The following is a 23320-nucleotide window of genomic DNA, read 5'->3' as shown; positions in this document are numbered from 1 at the left end:
TGGAGAGTATCGTATCGTAAACCTCCACATGCCCCCTAAGCCCCAACAACCATCAGCATTTTGCCAACTGGCTTTCCATCTTCCCCCCAGATGTCATATAATGTCGCCCATTAATTGTTCGGGGTTTCATCCTCCTGATAAAGAGTTGTTATTTTTAACCCTTGCTAGGTCTTAGCAGGCGAGAGAGGGGACTCTCAGGTGGGGCCATTTGAGGAGAGTTGTATAAAAGGGTTCTTTACAAAGGAGAGGGCAGACTGTAGGAAAATCACTGGGGATCATTTAGAATCCCTGTGCTAATAAGAGTGCGAGTCTGTGATCATCTGGAGACCTGGGACTGGGAAGCAATGGAAGGGAGTGATTGCAAGAATCTGGAAGGAGAAAGCTAGCAGAGGGGGTCTCCTTGGCAAGAGCTGTGACCTCCAGTTGTTGGCTGCAGCCAACCTGAGCCAATTCCACAGGGAGGCTGTGTGGACCAAATCCTGGGGCTCCCTTGTCCTTGGGTTTCCAGTTGGGTTGGCCAGTGACTTCTAGTTGGGTTGGTCAACAGTTTCCAGTCAGGTTGGTCAATGGTTTCCAGCTGGGTTTGCCAAATGGTGGAGGGGGTTACTGTTGGAATATTTGTTTTCAGGTCCACATAGCTCATCTCCCCCACCCCCCGGACCCCCCACCCCCTAAGGCACTGGGTGGAGTGGAGAAAGGTAGGGAAGGATCTAGAGGGACAAATCGAAGATCCTTCCTTAGAATAGCATTTAATACCCAGTTTGCACTGACCTTTCCTCAGTTTCCCAAAGACGTCTTCTTATACCTGGTCTTGTTTAAATCAGAAGGCAATACAGTCTCTCAGATCTTTTTTTTTTTTTTTAACATTTATTTTATTATTTATTTATTTTATTGTTTTGGCTGTGTTGGGTCTTTGTTGCTGCGCACAGGCTTTCTCTAGTTGTGGCGAGTGGGGGCTATTCTTCATTGCGGTGGCTTCTCTTGTTGCGGAGCATGGGCTCTAGGCGCTTGGGCTTCAGTATTTGCAGCACAAGGGCTCAGTAGTTGTGGCCCGCCGACCCTAGAGTGCAGGCTCAGTAGTTGCAGCACACGGGCTCGATAGTTGTGGTGCATGGATTTAGTTGCTCTGTGGCATGTGGGATCTTCCTGGCTCAGGGATCGAACCCATGTCCCCTGCATTGGCAGGTGGATTCTTAACCACTGTGACACCAGGGAAGCCCCTCAGATCTTCTTTCCTTAGCAGTCCCTCTCTCCCTCCCTACCCCTTTTTTCATGCCTCTAATTTGATAATAGAAACGCCATCATTTGTCCTGTAGAACATCCTGCATTCTGGATTTGGCCAACTGTTTCCTGCAGTGTCTTTCAACTATGTTTTTTGTTGTTGTCATTGATTTTTTTTTCCTGTTTGTTTTTTGTTGTTGTTGTTTCCTGCAAATTAATAGATCTAGATTTAGGTTTAAAAAATGGTTTTTGTTTCATGTGCAGCACTGGGTGCTGCTTGTTCCAGCCCATTAAGACACCATGACAAGTGGCTGTCCCACATTTAGTGCCATTTAGATTGCTCAGTGGATTCAGATGGTGTCATCCAGACCCTTCGTTATAAAGTTTTCTACTGACCTTTCCCCTACTGATTCCAGCAACCGTTTCATGCCATCTCCATCCGTGATCTTGTTAGAGGGTGCAAAAGGGTGATTCTCAGATTCTATTATTCCTTCTGCATTGATTATCTGCAGCTCATCCAACCAGATAGAAGGATTTTTGCTCACCTTTGAAATACAGTTTGAACAGCAAAGACAGGATAGGGCATTGATTCTTTCCCTTTTAAAAATCAATTTCCAGAGCAATGAGTTGGTGCCTTAGCCATCTCTAGTAAGGACCAATGAAGTTGTTTTTTTCTTTAAGTATTTTTAGGAACTCATGGGTATTTATTTCTCTGAAGTGTTTCAATCCATTGCAGTCGCTATCCTATATTTTTAACTTTTTATTTTGAAATAATTACCAGCTCAGAGCAAGTTGCAAAAATAGTACAGAGTCCTGTGTACCCTTCACCCAGATTTCCCCCAGCTCCCCCAATGGCAGCATCGTATGTAACTACAGTCCAGCCTCAAAAAGGAGGAAATTGACAATGGGACAATACTGTTAATTAGACCACAGACTTTATTCTTAGTTTACTAATGTTTTTGTTTGTTTATTTGTTTGTTTTTGTTTTGTTTTGTTTGCTGCACCACCCGGCATGCAGGATCTTAGTTTCCTGACCAGGGATCGAACCTGTGCCCCCTGCAGTGGAAGCAGAGAGTCCTAGCCACTGGACCGCCAGGGAATGCCTTAGATTTCACCAATTCTTACGGTTCTTTTTTTTTTGTGTGTGTGTTCAAACTGTCCCATTTTAGGCTAGTGGGCAGGACTTGTGCTTTTACCCATAACGGGGTTACTGCCTCATTAATCCCTGATAAACTCTTTCCTAAGGGACAGTGGATTAGCTCTGCTGTTGGGGAAACGCAGATTCTAATCTCCCATTGTCCCACAACATGGCCTCAGAAAATACACCCTCCCACACACAGACACACATATTCTCATAGCCACATAGACATAAATTCACATACACCAACCCACAGATGCACACTCACTTACACCCCAAAACACAAACATGGAAAGGCTTGTTGGTTACAGGTTCTGCATTCTGATAAACCTGATTCAGACCCTACTTACTAGCTGTGTAACCTTGGGGAGCTGGCACATACTTAATCTCACCTGCCTCAGTTTTCTCATCTACAAAATGGGAATAATAGCATTGTGAGGACCCTGCATCTTGTAAGTGCTCAGCAAAAGTGTTAGCACGGATCTGGCCCCCTCCCCCCTCGCCCCCTTGATCCTTCCCTCCTCCCAGCCTCATCTCCTTGGATGGAGGAATTTCCCATGAGCCCCTTTGGGGCCTGCTAGCTGAGTCAGGCTCTGATCTCCCTCCTTCTCTCCCTAGGGCCAGTAATAAGGATCTTCGGCATCTAATCGAGGTCGCTGTGGTTTTATGGGCTTTTGCATTTACTAGCTGGATCAGTGACCGCTTTCTTTGCAGTTTCTGGCAGTGGATCAACTTCTCCTACCTGCACAGCATCTGGTAAGTGTTTGCCCTGTGGTCTTGGGCCCTAGAAGCAGAAAATCTCAGATGCCAGAGCTTGGAGCAGGAGCCTGGGGGGCAGAGTGGGGAGGCACGGATACTGGATAGTGTGTGTGTGTGTGTGTGTGTGTGTGTGTGTGTGTGTGTGTGTGTGTGTGTTGGGGGATGGTGCAGTCAGGAGATCAGGTCCAGGAGGTCCTTTTGGATGGTCAGGATCCGTGAAAGGTAGGGAGAGGTGGGGCTGGGGGCATCAAGTTGGCTGCAGGGGCAGCTTGTCCCCTCACCACCCTGTCACATAGGCATGTACTCATCAGCATCACCTTCCCCTACGGCATTGTCACCATGGCCATGGTGGATGCCTTGTATGAGATGCCAGACAAAACTGTCAAAGTCTGCTACTGGCCTCGGGACACTTGGCCCGTGGGACTGCCCTACTTGGAGATCAGTGATGACAACAAAAGCTGCTGAGGTCTGCCGGCTTCTTGATCACCCAGCCACCTGCGCACCTGCGTCCTGAGGATAGCAACCTGAATCGGGAGACTGAGAGACACTCACAGTTCCGTCCTCCAGCTCCCTTCCCCCATCCTCTTGGTCCTCTGTGGCCCCATCCCAAGTCAGGGAATGGACTTCACAACCTCTCTGTGCTGTAGCCTGATGACCCTGAGGGGCTGCCTGGAAGAGCTCCCCTCCACGACCTGCCCCTGTTCCCTTTCACTTCCTCTTCCGGGTTCACTGCTGTCACATGACCTGGTGGGGCTGGATCACATGGTGCTATGATTCTGTGGCAGCCACTGGGAATGACCTCAGGCTGGGGCTTGGTCCCCGGGCACCTTATAAATAGTGGCGGTCACTGTGAGACTCTTTGGACCTGTCTTTGGCTATGCAGTGTCACTGGTACTAGGGGGCGTCCCAAAAAATGGACATGTTTTCTAGTCACCTCATTCTACACTCACATGTGTGTACAGAGATCTCACAGATCCTCACACATGCTCACATGTGCTCTCATGGACTTGTGGGGTTGATAGCAAAGCAACTTGGAGGCTGGAACTGGGTGATTGCAGTGCTGTCAGGCCACAGGCATCAGGACCAGAGCTGCGGTGGCTGGTACAGGCTCTCAAAGTGAGGAGAGAAGGGGAGGGTGGTTTCCATGCTGGTTAAAAGCCCAGGGCTTGGAGTCAGGCGGATGTAAATTTGAATCCTGATTCACCATTTCCTACTTGTATTATCTGGGGGAAGTGATTTTCCCTACCTCTGAAGTTCAAGGACCTTGTCTGTAAAACATCCCTTCCTTCCTGGGATTTTTATGTAGATAAAACAAGATAACATATGTAAAGTGCTTAGCATGGAGTCTGGCAAACATCCATCCATCTGCTCATTCTTTAATTTATCCATCCATTCATCCATCCATCCATCTTTTGAACTCTCCATTGAACTGTCCATCTAGCTATCCTTTAATTTACTCATCCATTAATTTATTCATTCATCCATCTTTTTATCTATTATCTATCCTTTTTGTCTACCATTTATTCATTAATGTATCATCATTCATTGAACCATCCATGCATCCATCTACTCATCCACTTATCCATCTACTCATCTATCCACTCCATCCATCCATCCATCCATCCACTCATCCATCCATCCATCCATCCATCCATCCACTCACCCATCCATCCATCCACTCATCCATCCATCCATCCATCCACTCACCCATCCATCCATCCACTCATCCATCCATCCACTCATCCAACCATCCATCCATCCATCCACTCATCCATCCATCCATCCACTCATCCATCCATCTACTCATCCATCCATCCATCCACTCATCCATCCATCCATCCACTCATCCATCCATCTACTCATCCATCCATCCATATATTTATTATCATCCTTCCATCATCCATTACTCATCATCCTTCCACCCATCCATCCATCCATCCACCCATCCATCCACTCCATCCATCCACCCACCCACCCATCCATCCATCCATCCATCCATGCATCCACGCATCGATCCATCCATCCATCCACCCACCCATCCATCCATCCATCCATCCGCCCATCCATCCGCCCATCCATCCATGCATCTATCCATCCATGCATCCATCCATCCATCCACCCACCCATCCATCCATCCATCCACTCATCCATCCATCCATCCATCCATCCATCCATGCATGCATGCATGCATCCATCCATCCCTCCACTCATCCATCCATCCATCCATCCACTCATCCATCCATCCATATATTTATTATTCATCCTTCCATCATCCATTACTCATTATCCTTTCACCCATCCATCTACTCATCTACTTATTCATCCATCCATCTATATTTAGCCATCCATTTATATTCATTTATCCTTCAGTTTATCCATTTATCCAATTATTTATCCATCTCCCTTCCATCCATCCATCCATCCATCCATATTTAGCCATCTATTTATTCATTTATCCATCAAATCATTCAGTCATCCCTCCATTCATCTATTTTCCCACCTGTTCATTCATTCATTGAGTCATTCATCTCTTCAACAAATACATATTGAGTTCCTACTATATGTTTGACACTAGTCCTTGGGGATATATGACAACAACAAAGACATGCAAAGTCCCTGCCCTAATAAGGAGACACACATTAGATAAATAAAAAGACACATAACCAAGGCAACTGCAGTCACTGATGGGTGCTGCAAAAAAGATAAAGCATGGTGATATTCTCAAGACCATGGGGTGGGGTAGCAGCCCTTTCAAATGGATGATGAGTGGGGAGCACACTTTGCAGCTGAGCCGTCAGTGAGGAGGAAACCAGCTATACCAAGAGCTGGGCAAGACCATTCTGGGCAGAGGGAATGGCAGGTGTGAAACTCCTGGGGTGGGAATGAACTGGAACAACAGAAAGAAAGCTGTTGTTGGAGCTTAGTGAGTGAGGGAGAGTTCAGAGTAAGAGGTTCTTAACCTGGGGTGCTGACATGGATTTCAGTATCCATGAACCACTTGACATTCTTTGCAGAAGATGGGTGTCTGGGCATGTTAACCTAGGCCCCTGGATTGCATCACTCCAAAAGGAGACGACGCAAGACCATCTGGCCTGCTGGAGAGATGGGGACATTGGAAGGGGAGGGGCCCCTCATATTTACATGTCCATGACACACATTGATCCTCCCACAACCCTCCAGATAGACAAGAATAGTCTCATTTTATAGATGTGGCTCAGAGAGGGCAAGCAACTTGCCCAGGGTCACACAGCCTGGACTTGAACCAGGTCTGTCCTTCCCCCAAGTTCCTCGCTCCACAGTGAGTCAGAAGACAGATTGTATTTGCAGCTCAGGTCTCCTGGTTCTGAGTCTTTCTGACTTTCTTGTTCAAGAAACCAGAAGTTCTTCACCTATGGCCCCAGGATGGATCGTGGTGGAAGGAGGGGGTGGAAAGGGCGGGAATTTCTACAGCCGTGTGCCTGTCATGAGTAGGCATCCTCCCAGGAGCTGCCATTTAAAAATTTACACAAAGATGACTTACAGGCTCATACTGGCCCTGGGGGAGCCCTCAGATCAGGGACTGTTGCCAAAAAATTAAAAAGAGAGAATGGTACCCAGAGAAAGAAAATTGCAAATGTCCAGTGTAATGCCCTTTTCTGGGGAAATGCCTTGTTGCACATTGTTTTGGTCTGCTCCAAAACCATTCATGGCTCCCCATTGCTTATGGGATAAGAGACAAGTGCTTCAGTGTGACATTCAAGGTCTGCTCTGAGGTGAAGTTAATCTGGGGTATGTCCTTAACACCCCACTGGGCTCTGTTCCAGCTTGGTTTTATTCAATATTGCTATGAGTGGCTGTGTGTACATTTGTGGCTGGCAGGAAACTGGGAGGTATGGGGAACATGCTGGAGGCCAGAAAGAGGGTTCCAAAAAAAATTCTCTAAGGGCTGAACCATCTACAAGGTGAAAGGTTAGGGGAATTAATACCAAGTCCTCCCTTTGGGTGCAAATAAACTGGACCGCTAGAGGGCGATAGAGACATACTATAGCAGGTCAGTTATAGACTAGAGGCTAGACTTCCCAGGTCCGAAATGTTACTATCTAAGCTGTGGGACTTGTATCTTGATCTCACTGTTTGTAACATCGGGATAACGTGTCAATCATGCATTCTGCCAAATGCTCAAGTTACTATTTGCTTTTTGTTTCTTTAGATCTACTCCCTTTGCCCACACTGATGTATCTAAATATTGGAAACATTGTGTCATTTCCAGAAGTCATTTGTCATAGATCAAAAATAGATACAGTAACAACAAAACTAGATACAGTAACAACAAAAAGTATTATTAACTGCCCCTCAGTGATTCTTAACCCAGTCTACACAGGAGAATCCCCAGCTGATTTTTAAAAATTTTTTATTGAAGTATAGTTGATTTGCAGTGTTGTGTTAATTTCTACTGTACAGCAAAGTGATTCCATTATGTATAATACACATTCTTTTAAAAGTTCTTTTCCATTATGGTTTATCACAGGATATTGAATATAGTTCCCTGTGCTATGCAGTAGGACCTTGCTGTTTACCCAGCTGATTTTTAAAAAATTACTTTTATTTTTATTTATTTATTTGGTTGTGCTAGGCCTTGGTTGTGGCATGCAAACTATTAGTTGTGGCATGCATGTGGGATCTAGTTCCTTGGCCAGGGATGAAATCTGGGCCCCCTGAATTGGGAGCACAGAGTCTTAACCATTGCACCATCAAGGAAGTCCCCCAGCTGACTTTAAAGAAACGTTGGGGGCAAGGTGGAGATACAGATAACAAATAGTGGTTACCAAAGGGAAGAGGGGTGGAGGGAGGGCCAAAATAGGTGAAGGGGATTAAGAGGTACAACTACTAGGTATAAAATAAAAAGTATAAGGATGTAATGTACAACACAGAGAATATAGCCAATATTTTATCATAAGCTTATATGAAGTATAATCTATAAAAATATTGAATCACTATGTTATACATTTGAAACTAAAATAATATGCTAAGTCAATTATACTTCAATTTAAAAAAAGAAGTAGCAGCAGACATGGCCCCATCTTACTCCAGACTAATGAAACCAGGAGCTCTGAAATTGGGCCCTGGACACTGGTATTTTTTGTTTGTTTTTGTTTTTGTTTGTTTGGGGGCACTGGTATTTTTGAAGCTCCTCAAGAGACATCAATGAACAGGCAGGGCCTTACACCAGGTAAGTCACATATCTCAGGCTCTGAACTCTTGTTCTGTTCTCTTATTATTAAGGAAGATAAGAGGGTGTGAAAGAGGAGTTTAGGGACTTCCCTGGTGGCACAGTGGTTAAGAATCCACCTTTCAATCTCCCAACAAACAAAAGTCCAGGACCAGATGGTGATTTTTTATCAAATATTTAGAGAAGAGCTAACACCCATCCTTCTCAAGCTCTTCCAAAAAATTGCAGAGGAAGGAACACTCCCAAACTCATTTTATGAGGCCACCATCACCCTGATACCAAAACCAAAGATAATACAAAAAAAGAAAATTAGAGACCAATATCACTGATGAATTTAGATGCAAAAATCCTCAACAAAATACTAGCCAACAGAATCCAACAACACATTAAAAGGATCATACACCATGATCAAGTGGGGTTTATCCCTGGAATGCAAGGATTCTTCAATATACGTAAATCAATCAATGTGATACACCATATTAATAAATTGAAGGATAAAAACCACATGATCATCTCAATAGATGCAGAGAAAGCTTTTGACAAAATTCAACACCTATTTATGATAAAAAACGCTCCAGAAGGTGGGCATAGAGGGAACCTACCTCAACATAATAAAGGCCATATATGACAAACCCACAGCAAACATCATTGTCAATGGTGAAAAACTGAAAGCATTTCCTCTAAGATCAGGAACAAGACAAGGATGTCCACTCTTGCCACTACTATTCAATATAGTTTTGGAAGTCCTTGCCATAGCAATCAGAGAAGAAAAAGAAATGAAAGGAATCTAAATTGGAAAAGAAGAAGTAAAACTGTCACTGTTCTCAGATGACATGATATTATACATAGAAAATCCTAAAGATGCCACCAGAAAACTACTTGAGCTAATCAATGAATTCGGTAAAGTTGCAGGATACAAAAATCAACACACAGAAATCTCTTGCATTTCTACACACTAACAATGAAAGATCAGAAAGAGAAATTAAGGAAACAATCCCATTCACCATTGCAACAAAAAGAATAAAATACCTAGGAATAAACCTAACCAAGGAGGTAAAAGACCTATACTCAGAAAACTATAAGACACTAATGAAAGAAATCAAAGATGACACAAACAGATAGAGGGACATACCATGTTCTTGGATTGGAAGAATCAACATTGTGAAAATGACTATACTACCCAAAGCAATTTACAGGTTCAATGCAATCCCGATCAAATTGCCAATGGCATTTTTCACAGAACTAGAACAAGAAATTTTATGATTTGTATGGAAACACAAGAGACCCCAAATAGCCAAATCAATCTTGAGAAGGAAAGACGGAGTTGGTGGAATCAGGCTCCCTGACTTCAGGCTATACTACAAGACTGCAGTGGTCAAGACAGTATGGTACTGGCACAAAAGCAGAAATATAGATCAATGGAACAGGATAGAAAGCCCAGAGATAAACTATGGTCAACTAATCTGTGACAAAGGAGGCAAGGATACACAATGGAGAAAAGGCAGCCTCTTCAATAAGTGGTGCTGGGAAAACTGGACAGCTACATGTAAAAGAATGAAATTAGAACACTCCTTAGCACCATACCCAAAAATAAAATCAAAATGGATTAAAGACCTAGATGTAAGGCCAGACACTGTAAAACTCCTAGAGGAAAACATAGGAAGAACACTCTTCGACATAAATCACAGCAAGATCTTTTTTAATCCACCCCCTAGAGTGATGGAAATAAAAACAAAAATAAATAAGTGGGACCTAATGAAACGTCAAAGCTTCTGCACAGCAAAGGAAACTATAAGCAAGATGAAAAGACAACCCTCAGAATGGGAGAAAATATTTGCAAACGAATCAACAGACAAAGGACTAATCTCCAAAATACATAAACAGTTCATCCAGCTCAATATCAAGAAACAAACAAACAACCCAATCAAAAAATGGGCAGAAGACCTAAATAGGCATTTCTCCAAAGACGACATACAGATGGCCAAGAAGCACATGAAAAGCTGCTCAACATCACTAATTATCAGAGAAATGCAAATCAAAACGACAATGAGGTATCACCTCACACCGGATAGAATGGGCCTCATCAGAAAATCTACAAACAGTAAATGCTGGAGAGGGTGTGGACTGTTAGTGGGAATGTAAATTGATACAGCCACTATGGAGAACAGTATGGAGGTTCCTTGCAAAACTAAAAATAGAACTACCATATGACCCAGCAATCCCACTGCTGGGCATATACCCAGAGAACACCGTAATTCAAAAAGACACATGCACTCCAATGTTCATTGCAGCACTATTTACAACAGCCAGGACATGGAAACAACCTAAATGTCCATCAACAGATGAATGGATAAAGAAGATGTGGTACATATATACAATGGAATATTACTCAGCTGTGAAAAGCAATGAAACTAGGACATTTGTAGAAACATGGATGGACCTAGAGACTGTCATACAGAGTGAAGTGAGTCAGAAAGAGAAAAACAAATATCGTATATTAACACATATATGCGGACTATAGAAAAATGGTACAAAACAACTGGTTTGTAAGGCAGAAATAGAGACATAGATGTAAAGAACAAACATTTGGACACCAAGTGGGGAAAGCGGGGAGGGTTGGGGGAGAATGAATTGGGAGATTGGGATACCAAGTTGTACACTCTAAATATATGCAGTTTATTGTCTGTTAAAAAAAAAAAAAAGAAGAGAAAAAAAGAATCCACCTGCCAATGCAGGGGTCACGGGTTCGATCCCTGCTCCAGGAAGATCCCACATGCCGAGGAGCAACCAAGCCCATGCACCACAACTACCGAGCCTGCGCTCTAGAGCCCGTGCTCCACAACAAGAAACCCACGCACTGCAACGAAGAGTAGGCCCCGCTGTCCAAGACTAGAGAAAGCCCACGTGCAGCAACGAAGATCCAACACAGCCAATAAATAAATAAATTATTTTAAAAAATAAAAAAAAAGAGGAGTTTAAGAGATGTGAACACCAACCAAAGACTTTCTTCTTGAAGGAATTAGACTAGAAGAGATCAGGAACTAACCTTCTCACGATGTGATTCAGTATTATTTCATGTCATGCAACAGACATTTTTTGAGCAGCTACTATGTGCCAGGTGGTGTGTCCAGGGTAGGGAGCAGACTGAGCAGAGGGGAGGTAGGGGAGGTCTGTGCCTCCCCGTCCTCCGCATCTGTGACCTTGTAGATCATTATACAGCCTCTGGGCTTTATTTAATGGCGCATAAAATAAAGTTTATCACTATCATCTATAATTACCCAGGACCTGGTTTTCAGACATTGGAGTCAATGACTGTGGAAGATGGTAAATTTTCCAGAATGGCTGCAATCACATCTCCCATTCCACATGCTCTTCTTACAATGTGACCTTTACGCTCCTCTGTGAAGGAGCCCTTGAATGTGGGTGGGCTGAGACTATGGCAGAAGTGACTCCATGTGACTTCTGAGGCTAGTTCACCCAAGGCAAGGCAGCTGTCTCCTTACTTTCTTGGGACACTCACTCTTGGAACCCAGCCACCATGCTGTGAGGAAGCCCACACCACCCCATGGAAGAGCCCTCTTGGAGAAGAACCAATAGCTGGCACCAGATTGCTGGCGTGGTGAGTGAGCTTGTGTTGGAGAGATTCTTCAGCCTCAGTGAGTTCACATCATGAGCTGTTTCTGCCAAGCCCTGCCTGAATTGCAGATGCTTGTAACATTAGGATAACATGTATCAATCATGCATTCTGCCCAATGCTCAATTTACTATTTGTTTCATGTTTAAATCTACTCCCTTAGGCTCACACTGATTAAATAGGAAACACTGTGTCACTTCCAGAAGTCACTTGCCATAGATAAAAAATAACTACAAAACTAGATACAGTAACAACAAAAAGTGTTATTAACTGCAGCTCAGTGATTCTTAACCCAGTCTGCATTTGAGAATCCCCAGCTGAACTTAAAAAAAGGGGGCAGGGGAGGTGGCCCTGTCTTCCTCCAGACTAATGAAACCAGAATCTCTGAAGGTGACTGGGTCCCAACAATAAATGATTAGTGTTGTTCTAAGTCACTCAGTTTAGGGTGGTTTGTTATACAGCAAATGACAACCAGAGCACTGTTGTTCACAGTGCCACCTTCGAACTTACTATCTAAGCACCTTCCTCCAAAAGAAATCGGAATTCACCTTCCAGGCAATTCAAGTCTAAGCTTCAATCTCACCCCCCCACCCCCCCACCAGGAAGTCTTCCCTGATTCCCTTATTCAGGAAACATGTACAGATGTTCTCATAGGGGAGGCTGCTGGTAGGCACTAAGTTAAGACACAGGGTGGCAGATTGGTAGCTCTGGACTCTCAGTGGGTCCCTGGCTCTGCCATATACTCAGCATGGGACTTTGGGCAACTCACTTACATCCTCTGAGCCTCAGTTTCCTCACCTGTGAAATGGGGGCAATGACACCTACCTCTTACTATTGTCAGGATGAAACGAGTTTAAAATTCATCCTCTGGAGCTTGTGCACAGCAGGTGTTGGCTAGGAAATGGCCACGCTGATGAGAAAATGGAGAAGCCCTCTGTTTACCTCCTGGGAGGAAGGAAACCAGTGATTCAATTTTAGGCAAAGGGTGCATTTTTAACATTTTTTTTTTTATAGAAATTTCCCACAGACAGAAAAGTATAGAGATGAGTTTGATGAAATCCCACATGCCCATCACTTAGATTGGATAATTCTTTTTTTTTACTTTTTCTTTTTAAAAATATTTATTTATCTATTTGGTTGCACTGGGTCTTAGTTGTGGCAGGTGGGTTCCTTAGTTATGGTTCTTGGGCACCTTAGTTGCAGCATGTGGGCTCCTTAGCTGTGGCATGTGAACTCTTAGTTGAGGCATGCATGTGGGATCTAGTTCCCTGACCAGGGGTTGAACCCGGGGCCCCTGCATTGGGAGCATGGAGTCTTAACCACTGCACTACCAGGGAAGTCTCTAGAGTGAACAGTTCTTAACACTTGCCATATTTGCATCAGCTAGTTTTTAAATTAATGTAGTTTAAAGGCAATTATCCTGGTGGCATTTTACCCCTATGCAGCTCTAAAATATAAGGTCATTTTCCTACACAACCATAATTCCATGATCACACCTAACCAAATACAAGTTTAAATATAATCCAATATAATTCAAGTTCAAATTTCTCCAGTTGACAAGCTGGTTAGTTCAAAGCCAAGATCCAGTGAAGGACCCTACATTGCATTTGGTTGTGACACCATCTCTTGGAACTCTGAGTGGTCCTCATTTCTTTCCTCCCATCCTGTTGACTCCAGAAAGCCAGGCTGTTGAGAGTTCCACCTTCTGGATTTGTCTGATTGCTTCTCATGGTGTCATCTCCCATGTTTTCCTCTATCCTTTGTATTTCTCCTGTAAACTGGAACTAACGGTGTGATTCAAGTTAAACTTCTGGGGCAAGAACACTTCTTTTTTGGTGCTGCGTATTTCCCACTGCATCCTAGCAGGAGCTCATCATCTGCTTGTCCCACTGCTCTGCTGCTAAACGTGGTCACTGAACTACGGTGGCAACAATATGATGCTTCCATGGGAAAGTTATTTTTTTCCCTCTTGGCAGCTAGTGGGAAATCTATGAGGAGATCATTGGTGGACATGATATTATCCAGTTTTCCATGAACCTGTCAGTTAATCGTTTTAGCATCCATTTGATGACTCTTGTCTGCAATGATTAGTTCATTGGGGATTTCAAAAGAGTGATTTTTCTGTCATCTTTTTAAACATTATTGGTTGGCATTTTTCTGCGAGAAGGGTTTTCTTCCCTCAACAACTGGGGCTGGTTTCATGCTGTAAAGGCTTGGTAAGTGAGGAGTTCATATAATTGTCACCTTCAAAGGTGACAAATGTGCTTTGTTGTTTTAATATCACTTATGGATTCATATTAATATGTTCACAGTGTCAAATGGTACTTTTTTTTATTGTGATAAAAACATATACAACATAACTTTAGCCATTTTAACCTTTTTTAAGTGCACAGTTTTGTGGTATTAAGTACATTCTTATTGTTGTGCAACCATCCCCACTGCCCATCTCTAGGACTTTCTCAGCCTCCCAAACTGAAACTCTGTCCCCACTAAACACTGACTCCCCATCTCCCATCCTCCCAGTCCCTGGCCCCCATCATCCCACTTTCTGTCTCTATGAGTTTAACTGCTTTAGGGACCTGATGTGAATGGAATCAGACAGTATTTGTCCTTTTGTGTCTGGCTTATTTCACTGAGCATCATGTCCTTAAGGTCCATCCACATTGCAGAAGGTGTCAGAATTTCCTTCCTTTTTGAGGCTGAATAATAGTCCATTGTGTGGAAGGACCACATTTTGTTTGTCCATTCATCCATTGATGGACACTTGGGTTGTTTCCCCATTATCCTTTCTAATGCTCAAAAAGTTATACCTTATCTAGTGGTAGCTCCAGGAATGTAGTTTTGAAAACCCTCAACAGTTCAGAATCTAATCTAAGGATAATTTGCCAGATGAGTAACGGGGAGGAGGCTGAGCTCCTGAAGCTCTTACAATTGCAACTTAAAGGTTCTTCACTGTATGCTTCCTTCAGAGACAAATTGCTGCAACCCCCCCCAGCTGTCCACACACCCAGCTTCTGATTCCATAAATCAAGAGAAACCAGCATTTGCATTTCTAACCAAGTTCCCAGTGATGCTGAACCTCCTAGTTGAAGGACCGCTTAGAACTACTAATCCACTCACATCCAGTTACAGTATTAAAAAAAAAAAATGAAACTTGTACTCACATTAAAGTTGCTACTGGAACTTCTCGGGGGGTCCAGTGGTTACGACTCTGTGCTTCCACTGCTGTGGGCTTCCGTTCCATGGCTGGTGGGGGAACTAAGACCCCACATGCTGAGGCGTGGCCAAAAAAACTCCCCCGAACCAAAAAATAAATAAATAAATAAATAATAGACGTTGGTTGAGTATAATTATGAAGACTATCTAAAGAAAAGTTGTTGCTTATTTTCTCAGTATGACCTACACCCTCCCCCTCCCCACCACTCGCCCCCACCCCTGTGAACCAGCTCACCCTGCCCTAGATTAAAACGTATGGTGTTACTATGCACTATGTCATATACTATGACAGTGATCTGGCCCTCTTCAGAGTTTTTGTGTGGACTTACTTCCATCCCAAAGTAACTGATTTTCCGGCGCTGTTCTTCAGCCCAAAGCACCGGCCACACCACCTAATGAATACTTGTCTGACACTTAAATGAGAAGTGGAGGGGGAAAAAAAACCAACCAACCAACCAACCAACCAACCAACCAACCAACCAAAAACCTGATTTTTAATTATAAGAAGGGATTTAAAACAACCTCACAAGGGCTTCCTAGGTGGCGCAGTGGTTAAGAATCTGCCTGCCATTGCAGGGGACACAGTTTCGATCCCTGCTCCAGGAAGATCCCACATGCCACGGAGCAACTAAGCCCGTGTAACAAACAAACAAAAAAAACAACCTCACAAGGGACCTCACATCGCAGGCAGAAGTCCTAAGGTCCAAGAGACAAGTAGCTTAGACGATCCTGAAAAAAGATGGGGCGATATGTTTATGCCTGATCTGAACGGGGTTTACAAGTCGCTGTGAAAGTATATCATCATGGGTAAGTTAAAAACCGGTTTTGGGAGGGATTAGCATCATAAATCCCGTGGATAAAATGAGAACTGCTCGGCTGTGTCAATGCAGCAGATTTCAGATTTGTATCATTCAAATTAGCATGAACTAGCATCACACTGTACTGTGATGGTCCCCATTTTACAGATGCAAACTGAGACTCCGGGGAGGAAGGGAGTTGACCACGAGTAATCTGCAGTTCCAGAGCCCAGGGCTCATTCCATCACATAGTAGCAACACGTGGCCAGGAAACAAAAGTGTCCCTGGGGATCCCTCCCCAGTGCTCGAACAGCCACCTCAGCTCCGGACAGGGGAGGCTCGGGCCGGGGTATGCTCTGGCCACTGGGCAGCGCCCCCTGCGGGCGACAGTGCGCAGGCGCGGCGCACCCGTCCCGCCCCCGCCCCCCTCCACGTGCGGCGCACACCTCGCGCTCCCCTCTGCTGGGCTCGCCTCGCGCCTCCCTCCCTCCCTCCTCCCGCCCCTCCGGTCCGGGCCTCCCATTGGCTGCGGGCTTCGTCCCTCTGACCGCAGCCCGGCAGGCCCCCGCCAGGCCGGAAGTCCCACCCCGCAAGCGGCAGTCCGCATCGTCGATTGGCTCAGGTGGCTGTCAGTCCGGGCGGCGGGCCCGAGTCGGCGACGGGGGCCGCGGTCGGTGCGCGACCCGGGCTGGCGGTGGTTTCCGGTTCCGCGGGGCTGGCGGGCGGGCGGGCGGCCGGGAGCGGCGGCGGCGGCGCCTGACAGACAATGAGGGCGGCGGGGCGGCGCTGAGCGGCGGCGGCGGCGGCGAGCGACGCGGGGCCCGGGGGCGGGGCGGGGCGCCAGCCATGGACAATCAGGTGAGGAACGGCCGCGCCGCCCCAGCGCAGCCCGCGCCGCCCGCCCGGCCCCCTCCCTCCCTCCCTCCCTCCCTTCCCCGCCCGGCCGGCCGGGCCCGGCCCTCCTGGGTCCCGGCCTCCCCGCCCCGGCGCCCGCCCGCCCCGCTTTGTGCGTGCCCGCAGCTCCCCGGGCCTTTATGTGGGGCGGGGGCGCCCCTCCCCCATCCGCGACCCCCGCCGGGTCAGAGCGCCTCGGACCCCCCTGGGAACCCTGGTTCCCCGCTGCCCAGAGTCCCACGGGACGCCCCTCGGAACCCCGGCCCGGCCCAGAGCCCCGTGGGACGCCCCTGTGACCCCCCCCCTTCAGCCCAGAACCCGCTGGGACGCTCCTCCGGACGCCGGCCTGGTCCGGATCCCCCCGGGACGCCCCCTTGTGATCCCATTCCGACCCAGAGCGCCCGGGACATCCCTCGGGACCCGGTCCAGTCTTGAATCCCCACGGCCCCGCCTGGGGGGGGCGTCCCTTAGGTTCCTTGGATCCGGCCTGTACTCGCTTTCCTCTCTGAATCCAGGGCCAGTTGGTGTCTCCTGCCCCCTTTGGCCGCTTGACCCTGAGTCCCCTCAAATCCCTTGAGCCCCCAGCCTGCCGCCTATTCTCGACATTAAACCTTTACTGGGGTTTGAGTCCCCCCCAGGACTCCTGAGCCCTTGGTCTGCAGCCTTCTCCTTCCTTGAACCCAGGCCCACCCTAACCTCTCTCCCCTCTGACCCTTCCCCTGCCTTAGCCAGAGTGTCTGTTCTTCCTCAAACCCTGGCGGGGTCCTGGGGCTTTTCCCACCAGGACCCAGGTCTGCGTTGAGCCGCCCCCGTTTTGGACCTGGGCTTGCTTCCTCAGATGCCTTTGACCCACCCTGCTGCTCAGCCCCCTCTGCTTTCAGGCCCTGATCACTCTCCCTTAGACCCCGGGGACCCAAGAGGCTGTCTCTCCACCTTCAGACTCTCTGACCAGGTCCAGGGACCATTTCTGCTCGAACCTGGAGCCCCCATGTGCTTCAGACACCAGTTGCCTACTCCCCTCAGTTTCTTTCCCCCTGTGACCCTGGTGTACCTTTCCCCACATTGTCCGCCAATCCACGTCTCCTAGATCTGGTTCCTCGAACCACAGTCATCCTTCCTGCAGAGACCCGCAGTCTCTGCAGAACCGCTGTATCTCTCTCCTTACTTCAGGGTCGCGCACTGCCTCCCAGCGTCCCCTAGTCTGTTGCTGTGACTTTGACCCACTGTCCTCCCCTCCACCACACCTTTTCCCTGCCTTCCCCAGCATCTTGGAGCTTCCACTGAGAGCCTTGCTGCAAACCCAGGGTGTTCCCCAACCTCCCTGAACTCTCCCCATGGCCCCTCTCCCTTCGATGATCTGGAAACCTGGAGCCGTCCTGGCAAACCCAGGGCTGTTCTCCTCTTCAGTACCCAAGCCCCTTCCCCCTCCTCAAGCCCAGGACCATTGCAGCCCCCAAAGTAGGATCACTTATTTCTTCACCCTCCCCTGCTGCCCCTGGCTTCCAGGGGCGCGAGGCCAGGAGAGGCGGTGTGGGGCCGTGGGGGTGGTGGCTGCAATCCCCACCGTTATTGAGGGCAGGTTGGGGCGTCCCTGGCTGCCGGCACCACTCAGGCGGCTCTGGCTGGTAAGGCGCTGTGTGGCAGTCGGGTTTCAGGGGTGGGGGCAGGAGACCTCCCCCCACCCCGCCCATCCCGGCCCCTTGGTGGCCCAGGATCACAGGTCTGTGCTTGGGGGCACCCTCTCATCCTGCTTTCCCGTTCAGCCTTGGTGTTGCGGTATATCTTTCTCTTGGGAGAGAACGAATAGTTTATGACAGCTGAATGTGGGATATTTGCAGTGTGGTGTGAGTTCATTTCCCTTGAAGGGACAGATCGTGTTGCCTCCTATCTGTATTGAGTTAAGAAACAAAACAAAACATACCTTCAGTGTCCACTTTCGAGGAAGCCGGCCCCTGGGACAGTCTTGCTGGGCACCACGCAGGTGTCAAGCCTGGCTCCCACCCCTCACCCCACCTGCCGGGCTCCCGGGAGACATCTCAGGCCCAGGTGTGTCCATTCCTCTCGTGATGTGTGGAGCCCTGGCTGGCTGTGTGGCTGTCATCTCTGTAGTGAGAAGGGGTGGCATTCTTGGTTGGTGACAGCGGGTGACAGAGGGAGACAGCAGTCTTGCTGGGGGTGGGGTGGCCAGGTGAGCACCCCGGGCCAAAGAGAGGGACCTTGCCACCGCCCAGCGCGGCAGCTGCTAGCACTTGGTGGCTATTTAAACAAGCAATCCTGAATGAAAAAGTCAGTCCCTCAGTCGCACCAGCCACGTTGTAAGTGCCCCAGCACCACCACTCTTGAGGCGCCGGCCACCTCTTTGGGCAGTGCAGAGAGGCCACCTTTCCACCATGGCAGAAGGTTCCACTGGACAGCACTGGTTTGGATCCTTGCACACGTATTTGCAAGTGAAACCGGTCCCAGAGGAAAGCGTGGGCCACCCCAGAGTCCAGTTCTTCAATTCTCCATCCCCGGCTGTGTTCTCATGCAAATTTAGGAGAGGCCCAGGGGCTCTGTCCCTTCCTCACAGGGGCAGCAGCCCCTGGGGAGGCAGGAGAGAATGGCGCCTTTGATCAGAGTAGGTGACTTCTGGTGCAGGGGCGGGGGACACGCTCTTCCCTCCAGATGCCCCAAACCTGTGAATGCCCCAGTGTGATGGGAAACAACGGGGCTTTCCCCCAGGCCCGCCTGCTTTGGGAGACTTTGGTTCTCTTGACCTTCCTCTTGTATTCTCTAGAACTTTCAGGCCCAGCTCAGAAGGGGGATTCTGCATTTGGCTCTGGGCTGCCAGGAAAAAGTCATTCTGGTTCCCTTTGCCTTGACCTTACCTCCACTTGTTTGATCCCCCAACCTGTAGTCTGTACTTACACGTCTGTTGTCTGCGGGATTTGTATTTTCTTAGCGGGGACGTGGTGGTGTATGGCAGGTCTTTGCTCACTTAGGGGTCATGGCTGGGAGGCGTGTGATTTATCTCCAGGGGTGGTGAGGAAGGAATGGGCGTGGTTACAGACTGAGCAGATGCTGAAAAGATGGGAAAGGAGGCCAGGGAGGGAGCTTCTGGGGGGGCGGGTTGCCTAGGGAGCTAGAAGTGGTGTCAGCATCTGGGGGGTCCCCTTCCCTAAAGGACCAGGGCATCCTCCCTTAACAAAAGCGTTGGGGCCGGCTGCTGAGGTGGGCGGCCGACTCGCTGAGCCATGCGGTTGAACTGACGCTGACTCTTTATCTCCTAAGGTTGGATTTGGGAACAGCTGCCTGTGACCAGACCCTGCTGTTCTGGAGGGGAAGTTTGTTTCTCACGGGGAAGGCCCATTTTACAGATGTGGAAACGCGGGCCCAGGAAGGCCCCGCGAGTTGTCGAGGCCCAGTGGGATGCTTAGCGAGCGCCTGCTCTTCCCCTAGGCCTTGCACAGAGAACCTCGGCACTGCGCAGAGCGCTCATGAGAGGGTGACGGGGTCCTCCCCCACCTGGCTCTGAAGCTGTCACCGGCAGGTCGACCTGGCAGGTTTTAAAGTTGTGAAGTATGTTGTAATGTGCTTGAGAGCAGAGACCAGAGCCCTGCTCCCCTTCGTGTCCCCCGTGGTTTGTAATGCGATGGTTTGCGCTTAGCTTCACCAACTGTTGGTTAAGGAAAAGTGACTAGGAGTCACTGCCTTTGTCAGCAGGCCCACCTGGCCTGCCGACAGGTGCCTTTATTGGGCTTGTTCGTGTTCAGAATCTCCCAAGACTGCTCCCTGGTGAGCTCTGGGGACGGCGGGCACATTATCTGCACATCTGTGGGCGTTTCCTACATATTTAACATGTATCCTGTCCCAGGACTCCCTGGCAGGCTGAAGGGGGTCAGGCTTCCCAGCAGCCTGACAGCCGTAAAGGTCTTGGGTGTATTTGCACATCCTCATGGTCTGCCCACTTATTCTTAGAGAGTTTCCAGAGGCACGTTCATGGAGCCTCTTCTTGTCCTTTTGTCATGAACGTGGTGCCCTGGGTCAGAAGAATGAGGCTGGGTGGAGCCAGAAGAGGGTGCAGGGGCGGCCACCAGCCCCCACGGGCCAGCAGTTAGAGGCCCAGGGCCTCCTGCGGCTGTCGTGAGAGGTCCCAGCCTCCGGGCAGGCAGTCCCCACGTGAGAGGATAGTCGTGGAGGGACAGCTGTCCTCTCCCCTTCTTTCTCGTGCTCTGATTCAGTGGCAGCTCCCGGGAGCCCCCCACTGGGTCTGGGGGGAGAAAGTTCTGTGAAGAGCATTTTCTTTGGGCTTGTGTGCCAATCACTCCCTCGGGCCAGGCCCTGTCCCCCTTCATGGGTGTGTGGACCATGTCACCCGTGACCCCACTGGGTCCCGTCAGACCTGGCAGAATCCTCCCAGGCTGGCGAGGGAAAAGACCCATGGGTGCTTGCTCCTCCTGGGAGGGGAGGGGATTGCGCATCAGAGGGAATTGGCTGCGGTAGTCAGACTCCAGGCGACGCCAGGTGTAATTAGGCCGCTTGGTGAAGTGCGAATTCCCAGAGGGGAGGGCATCTGGTAAAGAGAATTCCCACCAGAAAATCTGGGGAAATCTCACAGATACACTCATGGTTGAAGACCTACCTTATGGGGTGGGCTGAGGGCAGGGTTCGAGGGATACGGGAAGGATTTGGGGAAGCGAGGGCTGTTGGCACCAGGCTGGCTCTGTCTCTGCTGGGTGGGGCCTCCCGGTCCACACCTGGAGGGATCTGTGCTGGCCCATCCGTCCGCCTGGCTCACAGGACCTAGGATTCTGGCCATTGGGTTCCAACCATCCACTGCCAGTTGGCCTGGAGCAAGGGCAGTGCCCGGCAGAGGCCCTCAGCCCAAGCTTAACTGTCCCCAGATGGCCCTGGGAGCCCTGGTGTGCTCTATCTCATAGCAGGTCTTAGGGGTGATTTCCCAGAGGTAGCATAGTTAATCCTTTCCAGGGCAGGTTTGGAATGTGCCCCCTGTTCTGGGCTTTTGTTGGGGGAGTGGGTGGCAAAGTGGTCCTGGAGATGCTGGGACATGGCAGTGGCAGAGGTGGGGCCCTCGCCCCGCAGGCTCTGCGAGGCCCCCCCCAGCAGCCGCGGGGCAGTCGCGGGGCATCACTCCAGGCAGCGCGGGCTTATTGACCGGCCAGCAGCGAGCCTCTCCGGCAGGCGCCCTTCCTGGAGGAGCAGCTGACCGATCTTCAGTTCTTTGGTTCTGCTGGATGGGGAGGGAGTCCAGGTGGAGTAAGGAAGGAGGGGGCAGAGCCCTGTAATAAACTACCGTGACTCGTAGAGTCGGAGCAGTTGGCCAGGGCTCAGCTTTGCTTGCCTCTGCTTCAGTGACGCTTGAGTGTCCTAGTGAATGAGTAATTCCTTTTGTAATATAGTGTCCCCAAGTCTGTGGAATTCCACCATCTTTACTTCTTAGAAGATTCCAGCATTCGGGGGAAACTTCCTCTCCTGGGTGCACCGGTGTATGCAGTCATTGGCACCTGGGGTCCGGGAGTGTAGGGGCTGAGCTGGCACCAGCCCTAGGGGCAGAGGTACTGCCTGGGTGGAGCTTTGGGTACAGCCTGCTGGCTGCAAAGATTACCCATCGCCCTTCAGAACCTTCCTGTTTACTTTGGCCTCTGGAGCGTCTTTTTGGCGCTTCCATTTTCCCCCTCGGATGGAACTGTGGTCTTCCCTTCTTTCACAATCACTGCTCTGCCGCTTGCTCATGTGCCCTGGGTAGGAACCCCACGTGATGAGAAATGCCAGGAAGGCGGCCGAGATGGGAGCAGGGTTGTTAATCTCCGGGCTGGTGAACGGCAGAATCTGAGGGGGCATCTCGTCACCTGGGAGTTAACGCGAAAGTACCTGAAGCCATCGGCCAGTGTCTTGTTGTCATTGTGATTATGTGGGTCTGGTTTCCCACCTGTAACCCTCTCCGCAGTCCCGGGGTTGTCTCCCGACTCCTCAGTGTGAAAACGGGTCAGAGAGGCAGAGTTTATTACACACCCGTAAGAGCATGGGACGATTACGGCCTGTTTGGGATCGTGTAACCATTGTTGGGGTTTGTTTATCTTGAACGTTGTCCACAAGCAGCGCTCTGTGGATAGAAGCTTGTGGTTGATCCGAGCGTGACTTGTTTATCCAGACGTCCAGTCCTGTCTCCAGCTTTCGGTGGGGTATCTCCCTGCAGATGCCCCACCCCCGCTCCGCCTGGCTGGCCTGCACGGGCATCACAGCAGCCCAGCTGCCTGGGTCTCCTGCCTCTCCTCCTCCATCCGCCCTTGGGTCCTCCCAGTTCTCCCGTTTCAGGCTCCTTTTCCAGCCACGCCCTCTGGTCGCCTCCCAGCAGCCTTGTTGTTGTTGGTCTGTCTGTCTGTCCTTTTCTGCCTTCGGCCCAGATGGTGCACGATTGCTGGGGTATTTTCACTCAGATACTGTTTCCTCGA

The 23320-nt window shown here is 49.1% G+C and overlaps 3 protein-coding genes and 1 long non-coding RNA gene across 10 annotated transcripts in view; 3 read left to right on the top strand and 1 right to left on the bottom strand.

The window, feature by feature from the left end:
- Positions 1-4610, top strand: part of ACER1 (alkaline ceramidase 1) — a 47274-nt gene extending 42664 nt beyond the window's left edge. For 2 of the 4 annotated variants that reach the window (XM_057708907.1, XM_057708906.1), the window contains exons 5-6: positions 2978-3115; positions 3415-4588. In XM_057708907.1, coding sequence (XP_057564890.1) covers positions 2978-3115; positions 3415-3583 — 307 coding nt within the window. In that variant the 3' untranslated portion in view covers positions 3584-4588. Of the gene's footprint in view, positions 1-2977; positions 3116-3414 lie in introns of all 4 variants that reach the window. The other 2 variants (XM_057708908.1, XM_057708905.1) reach the window with 2 other exon arrangements.
- On the bottom strand, positions 848-15365 carry LOC130836603 (uncharacterized). 2 transcript variants are annotated; one of them, XR_009049184.1, is made up of 4 exons: positions 15126-15365; positions 12787-12906; positions 1618-1766; positions 848-1428 (listed from the first exon to the last, which is right to left on the bottom strand). It is a non-coding gene; the product is annotated as an uncharacterized LOC130836603 (long non-coding RNA). The 2 variants fall into 2 exon arrangements; XR_009049185.1 differs by lacking the exon at positions 1618-1766.
- LOC130836598 (splicing factor 3A subunit 2-like) lies at positions 4645-11032 on the top strand. Its single transcript, XM_057708902.1, has one exon. The coding sequence runs from the start codon at positions 4649-4651 to the stop codon at positions 5552-5554; it is 906 nt and encodes a 301-aa protein (XP_057564885.1). The 5' UTR covers positions 4645-4648; the 3' UTR covers positions 5555-11032.
- Positions 15366-16630: 1265 nt separating the features above from the next.
- The window catches only part of MLLT1 (MLLT1 super elongation complex subunit), a 66679-nt gene continuing 59989 nt past the window's right edge, over positions 16631-23320 (top strand). For all 3 annotated transcript variants that reach the window (XM_057708901.1, XM_057708900.1, XM_057708899.1), the window contains exon 1: positions 16631-16832. In XM_057708901.1, the coding sequence (XP_057564884.1) occupies positions 16821-16832 (12 nt within the window). In that variant the 5' untranslated portion in view covers positions 16631-16820. The remainder of the gene's footprint in view (positions 16833-23320) is intronic.

The sequence above is a fragment of the Hippopotamus amphibius genome, chromosome 15 (genome assembly GCF_030028045.1).
Source record: "Hippopotamus amphibius kiboko isolate mHipAmp2 chromosome 15, mHipAmp2.hap2, whole genome shotgun sequence".
Taxonomy (NCBI): domain Eukaryota; kingdom Metazoa; phylum Chordata; class Mammalia; order Artiodactyla; family Hippopotamidae; genus Hippopotamus; species Hippopotamus amphibius.
The sequence above is the reverse complement of the archived record's forward strand: the minus strand, read 5'-3'. Positions and strand labels throughout refer to the sequence as shown.